The 17,249-nt window shown below is 40.4% G+C and overlaps 1 protein-coding gene across 2 annotated transcripts in view; it reads right to left on the minus strand.

Annotated features, from left to right (window-relative positions):
• CARF (calcium responsive transcription factor) overlaps nt 1–17,249 on the minus strand; it is a 29,205-nt gene that overhangs the window by 5,995 nt on the left and 5,961 nt on the right. For both annotated transcript variants that reach the window (XM_063116159.1, XM_063116158.1), the window contains exons 4-12: nt 16,142–16,262; nt 15,119–15,248; nt 13,087–13,171; nt 11,139–11,328; nt 9,155–9,275; nt 6,359–6,502; nt 4,928–5,155; nt 3,837–3,999; nt 1,703–1,778 (exon numbers count right to left, since the gene is read on the minus strand). In XM_063116159.1, coding sequence (XP_062972229.1) covers nt 1,703–1,778; nt 3,837–3,999; nt 4,928–5,155; nt 6,359–6,502; nt 9,155–9,275; nt 11,139–11,328; nt 13,087–13,171; nt 15,119–15,248; nt 16,142–16,262 — 1,258 coding nt within the window. The remainder of the gene's footprint in view (nt 1–1,702; nt 1,779–3,836; nt 4,000–4,927; nt 5,156–6,358; nt 6,503–9,154; nt 9,276–11,138; nt 11,329–13,086; nt 13,172–15,118; nt 15,249–16,141; nt 16,263–17,249) is intronic.

Raw genomic sequence — 17,249 nt, forward strand, 5'->3', positions numbered from 1 at the left:
AAACAACTTTTAGAAGACGGGGGGGGGGGGGGAACCTGTACCTTTGAAAAAAGCTTAGCTAACCGAACAAAATTCCGAAAGACTTTTCATTCATGAGCATAGAAAGACTTTGTAAATGCTCAATAGTTTTTTTTCTCTGGAGGAACATTTAAAGGAACCATGGAGGAAAATGCAAGGAAAGAAGTCCAATTACTTTACTAATAAAGTGGATACTAGTTAATGTTAAACTATGTCAAAGAACAGTTATTTGTCCAGTGCATTCCCAATTGAAATTACAAGTTAGAAACTCATGATACCTAAAAGGCAATGTAAAAATCAGTCTCTGCACACTCCAGGTGAAGGGACAAAAGGAAACAGGAAAATACTGCTGAGCAGTATTTTCAAATGTCAAAGCCTCTTTCAATCGTCTTTGTCAAACTGAAGACCCCTTTTCGAGAGACCTAGGAGGTACACCTGAGCAATTCTCTGAAAATGTTGTATCTATAATATTCACATGTATCTAGAGAAAAGTCTACACTTGGAGCCATCCCTACATCCAAGGGGTTTCACATTGCGGCCATCAACAGGAATATGAACGGGCTGTGGCTCAGTGGTAAGAGCTCATGCTTTGGGTGCAGAAGGTCCCAAGTTCAATCCCCAGCATCTCCAGGGTAGGGCTAGGAAAGGATCCTGCCTGAAACGCCGGAGAACCATTGCTGCCAGTCAGTGTTGGCAACACTGAGTGAAATAGACCAATGATCTGACTCAGTATAAGGCAGCTCCCTAAATCCCTACGAAAAACAGATCCATGTTCTAAAACATGGCAAAAACACCAGACTTCACACATGACAAAAAAGTAAAATTCACAAGCCTCCCCTAAGCAGAAGAAGTCTCCTGAGGGCCAGCAAGAGTAATTTTTACCATGTCTCTCAGAAACCATAAGGCAGGCGTTAATGAAACAGGAAGACACAGAGACACTTTTGGGGCAAGTTTTCAAATTATACTTATACACATTACATCACATATACATTTATGTGTGTTAGTGTATAAGGAACCCTACATTTTATAATGTAGGGATGGGTATGCTTGATCCCATGTTGGAATGTGGATGCAAGGGCCAACACGTGGATGTGGACATTATTGTTATGCTATGTGTGCATCTTTGAACACAAGCATGGATATACATTTATAAAACAGGAATTGGTGGGTGAAATATTGGCTTGAATCCTTATTTCTGTGAGAAGACTTCCACTCATGGGACACGTTTTTCCCATCTCCCCCTTCCCATTGGAGCCCATGCCCCCTCCAAAAGCCAACTGCTGGGGGTGGGAGGAGGAGCCTGCTGTGCCACGAAATGTGGCACCTAAGTTTGCAATGGGAAGAACTGGCCGATTTGATTTGCCTCTGGCCCCGCCCACCGCTGGAATGCGTCTCCCCAGCGCCTCTCTGAAATTGTCTCTGGCCCTCAGGCTGAAAGAGATTCAACACCCTTGATTTAAACAATTAACAAATCAACATTTACAAGGCATGTGAACTGTAAGAAAAAGAAACCTGGCCCCTCCCACACAAAAAGTATAGCTTTTGTAAAGGAGTGACAACGGGTCTACCTTGAAACTGCCATTAAACTGGGCATGTTTGAGTAAATGCTATGTGGGATCAAGAACTACGATGATGAACTCAGAAAATAAACAAAGACTTGTAGTCGTTTTCATCTTGCTCCTACCCTCAGTAGGTGGTGATGCAAATGTAACCGCCACTGTTTCAGTAAGAACATTCCCACTGTCTGTGGTCCACTGCAGCTGAAAAAGGAAAAACAGTAATGTCTAGATTTCAGCACTCTTATCGCACTCTCACACAGTGAAATCATAAACATTGGGGCTGTCAGTCCACAAACACTGAAATGTAAAAAACTTTTCCATGTTTACACTTTCATCTCCCACAGATTTGTTTTTAATTTCTTTAACCTTCCTATAGTTGTAAAAAGCACTGTGTTGAGCTGATATTGGACTCCAATCTAGCAATGGCTTTAAAAAAAAAATCCAATGAGATGCATTTGACAATGACTCCAATTTAACGTAAAACAAAACAAAACTGAAGAATATTAAGTAATATTGTTATAATGTAATTGTACAGCGATGGCATCTGGGTCTATAATGACCCCTCAGTATTAATTCCTATGCAGTCTCAGATCCTTGATTTCTTACTCTTGCCCTTCAACTCAAAAGCTAGTGTATGTGTAAATAACAGAACTATATTGAATGATGAATACTCTTAACTGCTACATCAGTTTAAGAATTTTATTGCACTCCAACTACAAGGCTGCTCTAGCCCATTGTTACCGACCCACATCATGGCCTAGTCCCTTCCCATTTGTAGATCTAGAAATATGGTCCTGTCTGATTCATTTTAGAATTTTTACAAAACTATTCTAGTGAACTGGCCATTTCGAAAGAAAATGGTGATCTCATTACTGGAACTATTGCTAGACTTTTCAGCAAGTAATTGATTTTAAACTTATGAGCTGTGCTTATTTAATTTTGCCGGTTTCTGGGGAAATCAGTTTTAGCCAATGTAGCAAAATGCTGATAGTGACTTTTATTATTAATGAGGCTTAACGTAACACACGAGCTACTCCACTGTGGCCTAGTTCAGACAACACGCTAAACCATGCTGCTTAACCACAAAATGGGTATGGAATGCATTCACTTAACCATTTTGTGGTTAAGCAGCATAGTTTAGCATGTTGTCTGAACAAGGCCACTGTAAACTATTTATTTAACTTGTGTTAGAAATATTCTTTGGTACCAACTATACGAGAGTAAGTATTTCTTTGATTACAAATGTATGGTTAAGGGAAAGGGACTGTGTGCTCCTTTTTCACCCACAAATTCCCAGCAACCTCAACCATGATTTGTCTTCGCATAATAACATTACGTTAGCTGTGATTAATCCTAACCCAGATGTGCTCTGAATGGCCAGTATTTATTTATTTATTTATTTAATTTATTTATTACATTTCTATACCGCCCAATAGCCAGAGCTCTCTGGGCAGTTCACAAAAATTAAAAACAACTGTGTCATTCCACTAGCACAAACGATGTTACACTAGCAGAAACTAAGTGCTGAACTATTTGCAAGAGGAGAATCCATCTAAAGTTATGTTTGAACAAGAGGTTTTGCAAGCAACCAGTTGCACAAACATAATACGGAATAGAAAGGTTTGGCAGAGCTTCACTAGCGCTATTCGAGTATGTGGAATGACATCATTGGATACTGCCCAATAACTACATCATCTCGATCTCAAGCCCAGACCCATGGTTAAGTGAAGTACTAAATCCATGTTGACCCCCCCAGGGTTACAAAGTCAGATTCACATAATCTTGTGAATAGTATTGCTTTGAATAGAATTTCAGTTTCTATCCACTTTTTTTTACCCAGTTAATGCTACACTATGGTTACCCACTTTGGGATTCAGTGACAAAATCAATCTAAAAATCTTTATACTTCTATTGGGGGGAAATCTTAAGCCTTTTGGCACTGATCAATATAAGTACAGTCATCATGATATGAAAAGTAAAGCCATCAAGAAAAAACAGCATGCTTAAATACACAAGGGCAAAAATATTGTTCCAGAGCTCCTTTCTGTCTTGTGTCAAACTAACTATTAGCACCTCACTAACAGGGTGATATAAAGTCTAAAAACTTTTTTTTTGCAATCAATTTACACTCAGGTAAACATGGGTCCTAAGGCATTTGACATAACTCAATGTTCTGAGTGAGTCAGGAACAAGTAATGAAGACTGACAAAATGACTACAGAACTGAGGTTCAATAGGAAAGAGAAGACTCCAAGATTACCATTGCGGGGATAGTTTCCGAGTTATATACTATCTTCCCATTTCTTTGGGTCTTCTGAACTTCATGAATGTGGTTCTTGATATCATTTACAGTAGGAAAAAATGACAAGTTGTGCTTCTCTGGCACTTCATCAGGTTTGAACAATTCTCGTTCCACAAACTTTCTGTTGAGTATTACAATGCAGGAAAGAGAGGATTACACACATTTGTGATACAAAATGTAACCTTACCTGTCCCCTCTTCCCAATAACATTCAAACAAGGCTTAGGTCCAAACTTTCCTTCTGTGAATGGAACAGCATCCACAGTGGTCAGGGAACCCTTGAGAATAGTGCAGGGAACTAAAGATAGAGCAGGGAGTTGGTAGAAAGCACTGCCCCATTACATGAACGGCGGAGCAACTTGGAATCCAACGCAAGTGATGTTACTCTACTAAGAAACATTTAGCAGGTTAACCTATTTGTTGCATTCTGAAAAATTTGCAGGGCTATTTCAGTAAAATATGAATTCCAAATCTTTGCAAAAGAAAAAAGGCAATTTGGTACAGATTATCTAAATCACTAGGATGCAAAGCAAAAATCTCTTATGCAGTATCTACACAGTATAAGATAACTGCGTGGTTTGACTCCTTGAAAATCTCAGCTATGGATGATTAAAAATAAAAGTAGCATGTTTTCTAAACTGAAGAGCTTAGGGGGCTGCGGACAAGAGATTTTCCATAGGTCTCTGGTGTGCTCTTCTCAATTGTTTCTAAAAAGCACTTAACTGAACATCCCAACACAAAAAGATCTAAGGTGCTTCCAGTCAGATGGCTCCCAGGGTTACCAATCAAAACACATTGTGCAGCTACTCCATCTTTTCCTCCTTAACTGATTTTTTGTAGAAAGAAAAAGAAGACGCAGTGGGAAAACACGGAAGAGTTACAAGTTGAAGATGTCATCATCTGAACCACTTAAAATTCCATGAATGAGGCAGGGCATTTACACAGTAAAAGCCTTGCCTGAAAGCACCCCAAGTGGTCAAGAAGGGGTAAAGATGGCTTTATCATAACGCAGGAGGGATGAAATGCATTGCAGAGGTTACAAAGCCTTACCGTAACTGTTTCCTCACTGCATAGACTTGTTCTATTCCTTGAGACACCAGTTCTCGGATCTTATCTGCTACTTGTGGGTGAAGTCGTGAAGGTAACGTGCAGTTCTCATCTCTAACTGCATCATCCTCTTCCTCAGGAGATGGGATGGAGAAAGGTGAAGGTGGAAGGCAGATCTCCTCCAATTCATGATATTGGTGAGCCTGCTGGGTAGGTAACTGCACATACCACCTGGTAAGACAGATACAATGTCCAAGCTAGACTGCAAAATAAGCCATTTAATTCCACACACACGCCCCTTAGAAACAAAAAGCAAGTCAAGTGAGTATTTCATGTTTAGTTAACAGGCAAGGCAACACTTCTACACATACTGACTTGGATCCTAACTAGGCTTCCAAGAATATATGTGCTCCTTCTGTTCAAAGATGGGACCCAGTAGAGGATTTTCACCTATTTTCCCGTTCCTGAAGCCCTGCTAGCAACTGTTCCAGAGGATCCCCCAATGCCCCCCCACCCCGAGCAGATTTGCAGGAGGCACAAGGGGACACAGGGGGAGTAAGTGGAAGTTGTCTCACCCACCATTCAAATACAAAAGCGATTTCAAGATCCCAGCCAATACGACTGTTACAAAAATTCTGGAAACTATTTTTTTTACTCCGTAGCAGTAGTACCATCTTGAAGTACATTGATCATTTAAATTTCGGATAAACGTCTAGACATGCATGTCATTCTTATCTCCTCCCCCGAAATCTCTGGTTGACCCTTAACCTTCCTATTTTTTTAGCTTCGAAACTTGCGCGCCCTCCACACTGACTAACTAGAATGAACGCCAGTGATCTACAAGGGATAATCCTAGTCATATCCAAATAATCAAATTCAAAACACATGTAATCTCCCAGCAAACAATATTCAAGCGGAACTTGCAACGAAATGCTGCAGTGTGGAGTCTTCGGACCAGGGTTCCAGACAGACAGACATACCCTCTTCCAGGATACTCCATTCCATGGCCACTGAGCATGCTCAGACCTTGTTTGGGTTTGTTTTGTTAGGGGTTTTCCCCTAAAGATTTGTTGCACTTCCGCAAACCCTGCAGTACACCGGAGAATGACAATTCCTCCCTCTTGATTCTCAATGGCCCTGTTTTGGCTACGTAGCCATCAGCATTCAAGTTAACTATTGGAGTGATAAAACTAAATGGTTTCCAAGTCATCTCTAAGGAGATGCTTCATGAAAATACATTCACAGAACTAATACACTGAAAAGGGAGATCAGTGTCTTTTAACACTATGTTTCACTATATGAATTGGCGCAATAAAGCGAGATCTGGGCTGGATACCACAAGAATCAAGGCCAAAAAATATTAAAACATGAATGCAGTCTATGTATGGGCATTTATTATTACAGCCATTGATCAAGCTGAAGGAAAGGTATTACCTGAGAACTCCTCCAGCATCAATCAGGTTTTTCTTCAGCATGTTGAAAGCTTTTTCCTGCTCCGTGCGTATGATTTTCTTATCAATTTTGGGGTCTGTGGGGACTCTATATTCAGGAAACTTCTGAACCTTCTTAATGTAGATCCTTCCACAGCAAAAAAAGTTATGGGGGGTGGGGGGAGAATTACAACACTTAAAAACAACAACACCTGAGTTTATTTTGTTAAGAACTTATTTTACAATGAAACACTCCAAAATATTGGAAACGTGAAAACAGGAATTTTACAAGTCCTTCTTAAATAGAAATGTGCAGAAAGACCAATTTTTAAAGCAATGAAATGGTTACGCCTATGCACAAATTAAAATTAAAAACCAAGAACACAATTTGATCACTCAAGTTAAAATAGTCTTTCAAATTAAGCTGCAATCTGGTTTTGCCATTGTGGATGATGGAAGCCCTAACTATCATGCAGATATAGCCCAAGTTTCTAGTTCAATTCAGATATAAACTATGTCATTACAACTGTGTATTAAATAGCTATATTTAATAATTAACAAATTAAGCCTCATAATTAGGAAAAGGGGTTATCAAAGGTTGTGGTATTATTATCCATACATGTCTGAATTGTTTATGAAATCTTAGGAGGTTTCTTATGCTGTATCATTTGGATTTAGAACTCAATCAAGATATCTTGCAAGCTTACAAAGCCCACTCTGAGCCTTTGGGAACAGACTACATAAAAACCAAAATAGTTTTTTAAAAATTATTCTGTATATAGGGCATCCTATTTTAGGTCAGAGAACTAGACTGCATGATTCACTGTTCTCTTCCAAGCCTGTAATTCTATAAGTAGCTTATATAGCACAATGGTTAAAAGCATGAGTTGTAAGATGGATGTCCCCTAATTCAAATCTCAGCTCAGCCATGAACTTTCAAGGGTAGTTTTAGGAAAGCCGTGACTTTTTCTTTAATGTGGGAGAAAATACTAGTGTACCCTTGATGGGTTGCTGTAAGGATTACTCAGAAGAACTGGGAATGCTATGTCTGAAACATATGTAGTAAGCTGTGGTTTGCTGTAGAGAGCGAGTGCACTAGGCTGAAGTAATCCTTCCTTTCCACGTGCATCTGGTTTCAGAGGAAAATTGCAAATTTGCTAAATCATAGTTTCTCATGACTTCTAAACTGGGAAAGAAACTGGATTAAACAAGATCAAACCATGGTTTTAAGGTCTAGTTTGTAGGGAGCACTTAAACTACAGCTTCTCAATAGGGACGTCACAGGAAACTGTGATCTAACAAAACCGTAACGCTAAACCTCACCGTAATAGATATGAAGCACACTAATCATTTAGCTTTTACATAGTTCTTTCTTAAGTATGAGAAGGTTTCAGAGACAGAGGCCATAAAGCTGCTGTGACTCTCACACACAAACACCATGAATACCCTAGCTCCAATTAGAATAATATGCTGTAATATATTTAGACCATGTTTGCATATAATGGTGAATCATGGGTTAATTAACTCATGATTTGCTGGGCATGATGGGAGCACTGCTTTGAGCACGCTCCTCAGTTCCGGTATCTGTAAACAACCTATGAACACCCTGTTCGTAGGTTGTAAGCATGACATTCAAATCCAGACACTTGGGTTGTTTAGGCATTAACAACCCAGGGTTAACTTACAAATTTGTTCTTGGATGAGCTCTGGGTTGTTTAACCTCTAAGCAAACCCAGAGTGTCCAGGTTTGGACATCACACTCACAACCTATGAATAGGTATTCATAGGTATTTTACGGAAGGCGGAACGGAACTGAAGAGCTTGCCAGAGGCAGCATGCTTGCTCCCAGCAAAACTTATATATATATATATATAAAATTCAAAGTGGGGAGTTAGTTGGTCATCCTTTCCTGACTGCCTTCCCATGAAACATATTTCATTGAAAAGGCCAACATGCAGATTCCACGAATAACAATGGTTTTCACTATAATTCTAAATTGGGAGTTTATTTATGTCCATAAGGGTGTTTTTTTAAAAAAAAGAATTAGACTATAATCTATACCAATGTACAATACACTTTTATTTTTAATATTAAAAATGTTGAGTATAATTAAACAAACGTAATTGCAAATTGGAGCAAAATGAAGTATGAACCCAAAAGTCTGTGTGCATTTTTATAAACCCAGGCACCGGCCAAAATACAATGATATATGCCAGTAATATACGGCCTGTAGACAAATCATGAAGGAATTAAGAGACTCATACAATTAAAAATAACCCAAAGTTATTGCTCAGAGAAGAAGTCTCTAGCTGTTAAATTTAACCAAATAATATTTAAAAGTCTCTGTACACCTTTAGTTAAGTTAAACCTTCCAATAGATTTGATTTTTCTCTCTTAAAATTATCATTTTATGTTAGTAGGCCAAAAATAATAATCCCAGAACTCCTTGATTGATTTTTTATCATTGGAAAATATCTCTTTCAGTACAGTGATCTTTTATAACTCAATAGTATTTCTCTATACAAAATGGGTTTTAAGCGCCTGCAAGGAACTACTGATCAATGCAAGTGATAATGGATTGGAAATTGCAAAACTGCTGTAAAATTTCAACCACATCCTCTTCGTGGAGTTTATCCCCTTCTTGCCTCCACCTATTTGCATAGGATCAGCAATAAGGTTTCCTCACAAATTATTTGTACACTTTGAATCAAACAAACCAGCATTTCTTGTATTTATTGAAGTGCAGTAACTAGTTAATTCAAATCGAAGCCTGTTCCCTTTGCAGCTCGCTATAACTTACCTTGCAGGACAAGTGGCTTTGTACAGTTGGCAGGAAATGCTCTCCTGCTCACCAGTTTTTCTAGGCTGAAAACCCTTCCTTCGGGGCCCATATTGGCACTCCATCACTATGGCTCTACTTCCTGTTTGGAAAGGGAGGAGAAATGCGACAGGTCCGATGTAACAGAACTGTTTTCCTTCACAGAAACCAGTGATTTTGAGCTCATTTTTTTTCATATCACTGATACTGATTTCATATGAAATAACTGATTATTTCTCCCACTGATTATTATTTCTCCTACTGATTATTTTTAGACTACAAAAGGGAATTCCTGTTTTCAAAGTTTGTTCCAGACAAAACTTTACATCTTCTCTACATACATTCTGCAAGAGAATCGAGTTTGAGTTTTTAGGGGGTACTCCCTACACAACATAATGTTCTAACTCCACCGTTGTGTGAGTGTGGGCTACTGTGGAGTTGAGTAAAATCCATCACAATGTTTGATTGACAGTTCCTCCACCCTCTCTCCTCCCCCAGTCCTCCCGATGGTATCCTATCAGCCATTGCTGGGTGGAAAATAAATCCCGGCACCTTGTTTCGCCACTCTTGCCATGGAACTCTACGGCCAGTGGGAAAAGTCAACTCAATGCAACAGAAAACTCCATAGAGCCTGCCACACAACACACAACACAATGGGTGTACAGGAACTCTCCTTTGCAGTGTGTGGATATTCAATCAATCATCAGTTTATTGTGCTAGCCGAAGGCCATGACAAATGCATCCATAGAAAAGCATACAACTATAAAAGTACACAACAGTTTAAAATAACCAAGAGAACCATACAGACAAGCTTAAATTTACTGTGACTAAAGCTCTCATTTCGCTCAGCACTTTGAGTCTCCGTGGCAGTTTATAGCAATTTTATCTAGTTCTCTCTTCCTAACCTTTTTCGCTGCCAGTGCAAACAGGGCCACTTTATGAGTGACATAACTGTTGGTATCGCTAAGGAGGAAGAGAACTGTTTCTGCTTGGGCATTCATGCCTCCATATGTCAGCAGCGGTTTCAGGAGTCTCTCTCTTGGGTCCCTATACAGAGGGCAAGTTAACATATAGTGTGTTATGTCTTCCACTTGTTGTTGACCATAGATACATAATCTCGATTCAAATGGTACCTTGTGGTAGCATCCATCCAGCACTGCAGTTGGCATCACTTGAAACCTCAATTCAATGAAAGCATTTCTCAGGGGCAGTGGCCTCAATTTGGAGAGATAACATGCTCTATAGTGTTCTGTTTTTTAGAAGAGGGAACCACCGAGAGAATTTAGAATTTTAAATAAGTTGTAGGTCCCTCCTGGAATCTACACCAAAACACCAATCCCTTAGTTGCTTCTTATCCATGCTTAGAGCAAACTTCAATTCAGGGAGATGATAACTATACAGGAGCTTTTGGAATATTGCCGTCCAATGACAATTGTTATCCATTTCTAGAAAAGACTTAGTAGGAAGACGCTCATTTTGCAAGATGGCGATTCGTTTAAAATATTTTAGCTGCGCACTCTCAATTCTTGCCCTAACTGAAGGACTACCAGCTTCTGTGCGCAAAAAAGCTGCAGGGGTACCAGATAGAAGCGAGAAAAGTTTTCGAAGGAAGTTGTTCTGCACAATCTCCAAGGCTTCGGTCGTGGTGTTGTCAGACCCCCAGATTTCAGACCCATAAAGCAGCTGTGTTATTACTTTGGTGTTAAAGATTTTTAGGGCAGGTTCGATCAACTGTCCCCCTTTATTATAATAAAACTTCATTAGAGCCCCTATAGTTTTGTGTGGATATTCCGCGTGGAGTGTTCTCCAAAAATACTCCACTGTTGCGTGGAGTTTTCCTGCCAGACAACACACTTCTCAACGGAGGTGTAAAAACTCCACCATGGAGTTCTAAAACCGCCGTTAAGAAACGTGTTGTCTGAATTGAGCCAGGGTCTTTTTAACTATTAACAAGAAAGTTAATTACCAGCATTGACAAAAGGGATCCCATCAAATGGGACATATTGGGATTTCCACATTAGCCTTGTGGCAGGTTTAGCTGGGCTTGGAGACTGGCGTGTTCCCCACACACTGCGTGTTTGCTGTTTGTGCTGTGTTAGGATACTCTCTAATTCTGTTTCGCTTGAACAATAGCCACGGTACGAGTCTCCAATTTTCTGCAGGAACAGAAGGCAAAATAATTATTCACCAACTGAAATACTTTTCAGTGCTCAGCAGGTCAGTACTGTCCCCTACTCTCTTGACGTAGCTCTTCAGAATTTGGCTTTATTATTCTGCACTACTGTAAAACATTCTTCAGTATCAGTCTAGATAACCTGCTGCCATAAGTGACAAAAGGCCTGAATATGGGGAGTTGCATTGAACACCAGCTGACACACCTACCTACCTACCTACCCCTTAGAACAAAGCTCTTTGGTCAGGGAACTTCCTTAAAAACAAAGCCAAGGGCCATGGCTTCTCATAATCACACACAATAGGGCTCTTTTAAAAACAAAACCAGGAGTCCCAGGGGGGATCTACACTACTGCTTTTAAAGCGCTTTAAAGCACTTTGAAAACGTTTTGAAACTTGTATATGCAGTGTGTCCTGGGCCCCAACAGTTCTCAAAACTGTTATAAAGCGCTTTAAAGCAGTAGTGTAGATCCCCCCCAGGCTCATTAGGAGATTCGGAGGAGGTGTAGCTCAGTGGGTAGAGCACCTGCTTTGCATGCAGAACGTTCCAAATTGAATCCCTGGCATCTCCAGGTAGGGCTGGGAAATAATTCTGCCAAAAAACCCGCAAAGCCACTGCCAGTCAGTGTCAACATCACTAAGTTAAATAGACCTGTGGTTTATTATTTATTTATTTATTTATTTACAATATTTATATACTGCTCCCCATTGAAAATTTCGGAGCGGTGTATCAGATAAAATAAAATGAAAACAGAATAAAACACTTTAAAATAGTCTTTAAAAGAAGCAAAATGTACAGTGAACCATGGCTGGTCATTAAGGAAGGGCTTCCTGGAATAATGACGTTTTCAGGAGGCGCCGAAAGGAATACAAAGTTGGCACCTGCCTGACCTCTGGAGGCAGGGAATTCCATAGGAGGGGGGCTACCAGGCTTTGACTCAGTATAAGGCTGCTTTCTATGTTCCTGTCAGAGGTCTTGTCATAACTAGTGCCTATGTTGGGGAGGAGGAAGAGAGATGGACAACAGAGATGGGCAAAAGGGGAGAGAAGTGGTGGGCAGGGGGAAGGTTTTTACTGTAAGGCAGCCTTCCTCAACCTGGGGCACTCCAGATGTGTTGGACTACAACTCCCAGAATGCCCCAGCCAGCTGGCTGGGGCATTCTGGGAGATGCAGTCCAACACATCTGGAGCGCCCCAGGTTGAGGAAGGCTGCTGTAAGGTAATCCCTTTCTGCTTGGTTTTTTTTCCCTGACAGATACTAGAGAAAAGTTTGCACAATATTTTTGTTTTCATTTGTTAATCTTCTCGAGAAAAATATGTTTCTTAGGGCTAAATCCAAACTTGCTATGTGTGTTCCTCTCCTCCAAACTGCACCCCCCCAAACTGCTCTGGAGGGTTCCCCAACAGCCTGGAACAGGTTTGGGGGTGCACCTAAGAGGCTGCAGGAGGGAGAGGAGATTTGATTCCACTGTGGGGGAAGGACAACATGAGGTTTAACCCTAAGAGAGCAATTATAGTTATTTCCCCTCTTTTGACTGGGTTGTTCAGACCATTCACATTACATGGCAATCAGTCTAAACCTCCCTGCGTACACCATTCTCACCTTACAAGACTGCGTTGGGTCACAACAAACAAAATGAGACAGGACAGAATTAATGAGAATACATGACAACAGCAGTTACCCACTACACTAGCTTGTAAAATTAATATTTTGCTCAGCGTTGGTTTTATTTTGAGCTCACCTCACAGCTTCTGAGACGGTGAGCCCATGCTGGCGTATTTGGGGACAATGATTGAGGACAAACTGGAAAAGCATCTTCCAAGATCCTGGACAATAATGCAGAAATTTGTAGTCAAAAAATAAATCCAGCTAACTAAAAACAAGTAATCGTCAGTTTGATAGACGTTTATTGCTATTTTGAAAACAGAAATAGGTTTATAATCTTTCAAAGCTTGTGATTGATACTTGCAAGAGAGCATTTGCAAAAAGGCATAATACTCAAATTAGTCAGAAGCTATCATTTTAAAACCATTGCTGTATATTGTACTTACTGACCCAATTTGCATGTAATGACAACCCATGGGTTTTGGGGGCTGAGCGTGAGTAAGCACCCTGCCTTCTGCATGCTCGCTGCTTCTACTTTGCATCCGCTTTCCAAAACAACTAAGAACATCCAAACTTGGCACTCTGGGTTGCTGAAGGTTAAACAATCCAGAGTTTGAATCCATGGTTTGTTGTTGGGTTAAAACTCTGGCTTGTTTAACCCTTAACAACCCAGAGTGCTAGGTCTGGATGTCATGACTAACAAACCAGAAATGTTCCTGGATTGTTTGGGAAAGCGGGTGCAAAGTAGAAGTGCCAAGCAGATGGGAGGCAGTTCGCTTATTTGCACTTGCAAGGCCTCACCAATTCATGATTGTATGAATAAGGGCATTGAAGAAATATTGAGCTTCAGCTATTGAGCGGTATAGAAATGCAATAAATAAATTGAGCCAGTTCACACATAACGACAACTGAGGGGTTGTCAGGCAGTCAGGAGAGACAGCGAGAGCGGCTGCTTATTTATTTATTTATTTATTTATCACATTTATATACCGCCCCATAGCCGAAGCTCTCTGGGCGGTTTACAAAAGTTAAAAACAGTGAACATTAAAAAGTATACAAAATTTAAAACTAACAAAAACATAAAAATAACAGTATAAAAACAATGGTATCCATTTCAAAACAACAGTTCTGGGGTCCGTTAAAAACAAACAAACTTAGGGTTGTTAAATGCTGTTAAATGCCTGGGAGAAGAGAAAAGTCTTGACCTGGCGCCGAAAAGATAACAGTATTGGCGCCAGGCGAGCCTCATCGGGGAGATCATTCCATAATTGGGGGGCCACCACCGAAAAGGCCCTCTCCCTTGTTGCCATCCTCCGAGCTTCCCTCAATGTAGGCACTCGGAGGAGGACCTTAGATGTTGAGCGCAGTGTACAGGTAGGTTCTTGTGCACTTGTCACTTCCACTTAACAGCTTACAATTACCCCTTTCATAGGTTGTTAGTGAGGTCTGATCCCAGACACTCTGCTTTGTTTAAGGGTTAAAAAACCCAGATTTAAGCCACGGTTTGTTGTTGGGTTAATTCTGGGTTGTTTCATTTTATTTATTTATTTATTTATTATATTTCTATACCGCCCAATAGCCGAAGCTCTCTGGGCGGTTCACAAAAATTAAATAAAAATTAAACAACAGTTTAACTGTTAAACAACCCCAAATGTCCAAGTCTGGATTAACAGTCTACGAATGGGATGATTGTAGGTTGATAACTGAAAGCAGAATTGACAAGCATGCTGGAGACAGTGTGCTCACTTGCTCCAGCTAGGTTTCAGCAATTTGTGGGTTAAAAAACCCATGAATTGTCGTTATGTACGAACTGGGTCACTGAGGGGAAGGGGGGAAAGGAATGAAGGAGATGTGTCATACAAGAGATTATGGCACATAACTATGGTTGTCAACATCCTAAGCAGGACATGACCTGTGTATGTGGCCAGGAGGGTGAGAGAGTGAGAGAAACAGAGGGATAGTAGATATTAAGAATTGGCAAAAAGGCTTATTCACTGTGGTTAAAGCCATGGTTTAAGGTGTCTTAAGAACACCGCCCTTGAGTGTCGTCTGAACCATTTCAAAACCACAACAGGAGTAAATTCAGCCCAAAATTGGACAGTAGGAAAGTCTGTAGAAACTCATTACTTACAAAGTCTCCGGTGAGCTTTGTTTATAGTCTGACCTACCTGTCAGCGGTCTTTTTGGACACTGTGAGAGATGCTTGAGGATGAAGGGTGTAACTGTTTATACTGTCTGCTATAGCAGCCACTGCCACCGTCTGCAAATCCCCATCACAGTTTTTCTCTTCTGAAGCATCTTTGCAAAAAATGGAAAGAAACTTTCCTCTTATTTCTGAACAATGAGAACTTTGTGAGCCACAGTCTGAATCTGTAGAGTCTGCGAGACCTTCAGAAAACCTACGGACAGAGCAATCTTCTTACTTGCACTCAGGCTCCACTGACTAATTCTGTTCTAATTCAAGGTAAGGACAGAGCTCTGGGCATGTGCTGCTCTGAGCTGAAGAATGTACCTGTACATAACCACCGTCCAGCTCTGGTTTCAACTTAGCTAACTTCCTTATAATAAAGCAAAGGTAGTTGTGTTGACCGCAAGAAAACAATATCATGTCACTATGGATTTTGGAATTTTCTATATAATTCTCTACAACACTTGCAAGAACAAGAGCGGGAACACCATCTTGCTTGCATTTCCACACTTAATTCTAGGTTTCTATACCATGCCAGTGAGAAGAGAGAAACCCAAGTCAGAGGAGGAAAAGAGCAAGACCTTATTCCTATTCCAGTGTGCTGCAGGTATCAAATATCAGCCATACTTGGTGATTAGCAGCAATGGCCTCTGTGCAGGCAGAAGCACACAGGCTGCTGATAAGTGCCCCAGAAAGATAAGGGGGGGCACAGCCTCTGAGAAGCCTATGTCTTCAAGTAAGTTAGGAGAGGGTGCTGCATGGAACAGTATCTTGGAGGGGAGCTGCTAAGTACCTTTGACGGTGACAGATGGTTTGGTAAAAATTGAGAAAGGAAATTTCTTTTAAAGTCCTACCTAGGTTTTAGTGTACTATAGGTCATATAAACACACAAACCAAATGTTAAATGCTCTTACTTAGCAATAACTCTAAATGCTTTAATGGAATTTTCTTCCATATATGGGATATTGTGAGTTTTAGACCCCCAATTCCAAAAGTAACTCACCCTGAGAGCTGGTGACATCCAGACACTGGCCTTGGGGAAAAATCACTTGTGCCATTCCTGGCTGTGAAGAAGGAATAACGTGTAGCACTTGACCATTTTCAGACTGGCTGGCAACAATCATCTTTGAAGGAAACAAATGAGTGAGTTGGAAGGGACAATGAATTAACATGATTTGAGTGTAAAAACATCTTGATCACCATCATTATAATCCCTTTTGATCTTTTAGGGCACAAAAAATGAGTCCCCCTGCCTACCAAAATTGCAAAACTGGGGTTAGTGGGGAGGGGGAGACCTACACCCTTAATCACTCAATGGATGCAAGATTTCTCTATCTTATCCCCACGCAAGATCATTATGGATAGAAAAGCAACACCAAGAGGACCTTCAATGAAGCGTGCAGACTCCATATAGGGACACCAAAACAACACTATGGGTGGAATCAAGTGAAGTCCTTCCAATGATGGAGCTGCTTCTGACAGAGGAACCGGGAAGGGGGTGATTCCTCCACCCCTGCAGATGCCCCACGTGATCTCAAGATCTATTCTAGAATGTCCTCCAACTCTCTGGAGCAGATTTTAGGGAGAAACAGGGGGGCAGCTGGAGGGAGGAGAATGTCTCACCATATGAGTGCAATTCTGCTCACCATATGAGTGCAATTCTGCTTCACCCTGTGCTTTTATCTACAGTATTTTTCTCACCATTTATGGATGGTAAACTAGATCTGTTCCAGCTTACAATTTGTTTAAATGTAATTCCACCTCCAGCTTCGCTTTTCCTGCCTTCTCTTTCTCTATCCAGGTTCACACTGCTTCTATGTTTAACATGTTGGAAAAAGTGAAACTAAATTGCAATGAACTATGAAGTAAGAACTGGAGAAGCTTAATGCAAAATAAAATCTCTACTGCAGAAATAGTCGTGTGTGCATTTGCCTTTACTTTATGTGCAAGTTGTAGGAAGCAAGATAATATTTTATTCTAACTTTAATTTAATGCACGTGTATTTGAGTTTTAAATTATTAACTTCATGTTATAGAAGGATACTTTATAACTTCATGTTATAAAGAGACACAAACAGTTTTGTGTGGGATATTGAAAATCAGTACAGACAG

The sequence above is a fragment of the Elgaria multicarinata genome, chromosome 2 (assembly GCF_023053635.1).
Source record: "Elgaria multicarinata webbii isolate HBS135686 ecotype San Diego chromosome 2, rElgMul1.1.pri, whole genome shotgun sequence".
NCBI classification, from domain to species: Eukaryota; Metazoa; Chordata; class Lepidosauria; order Squamata; family Anguidae; genus Elgaria; species Elgaria multicarinata.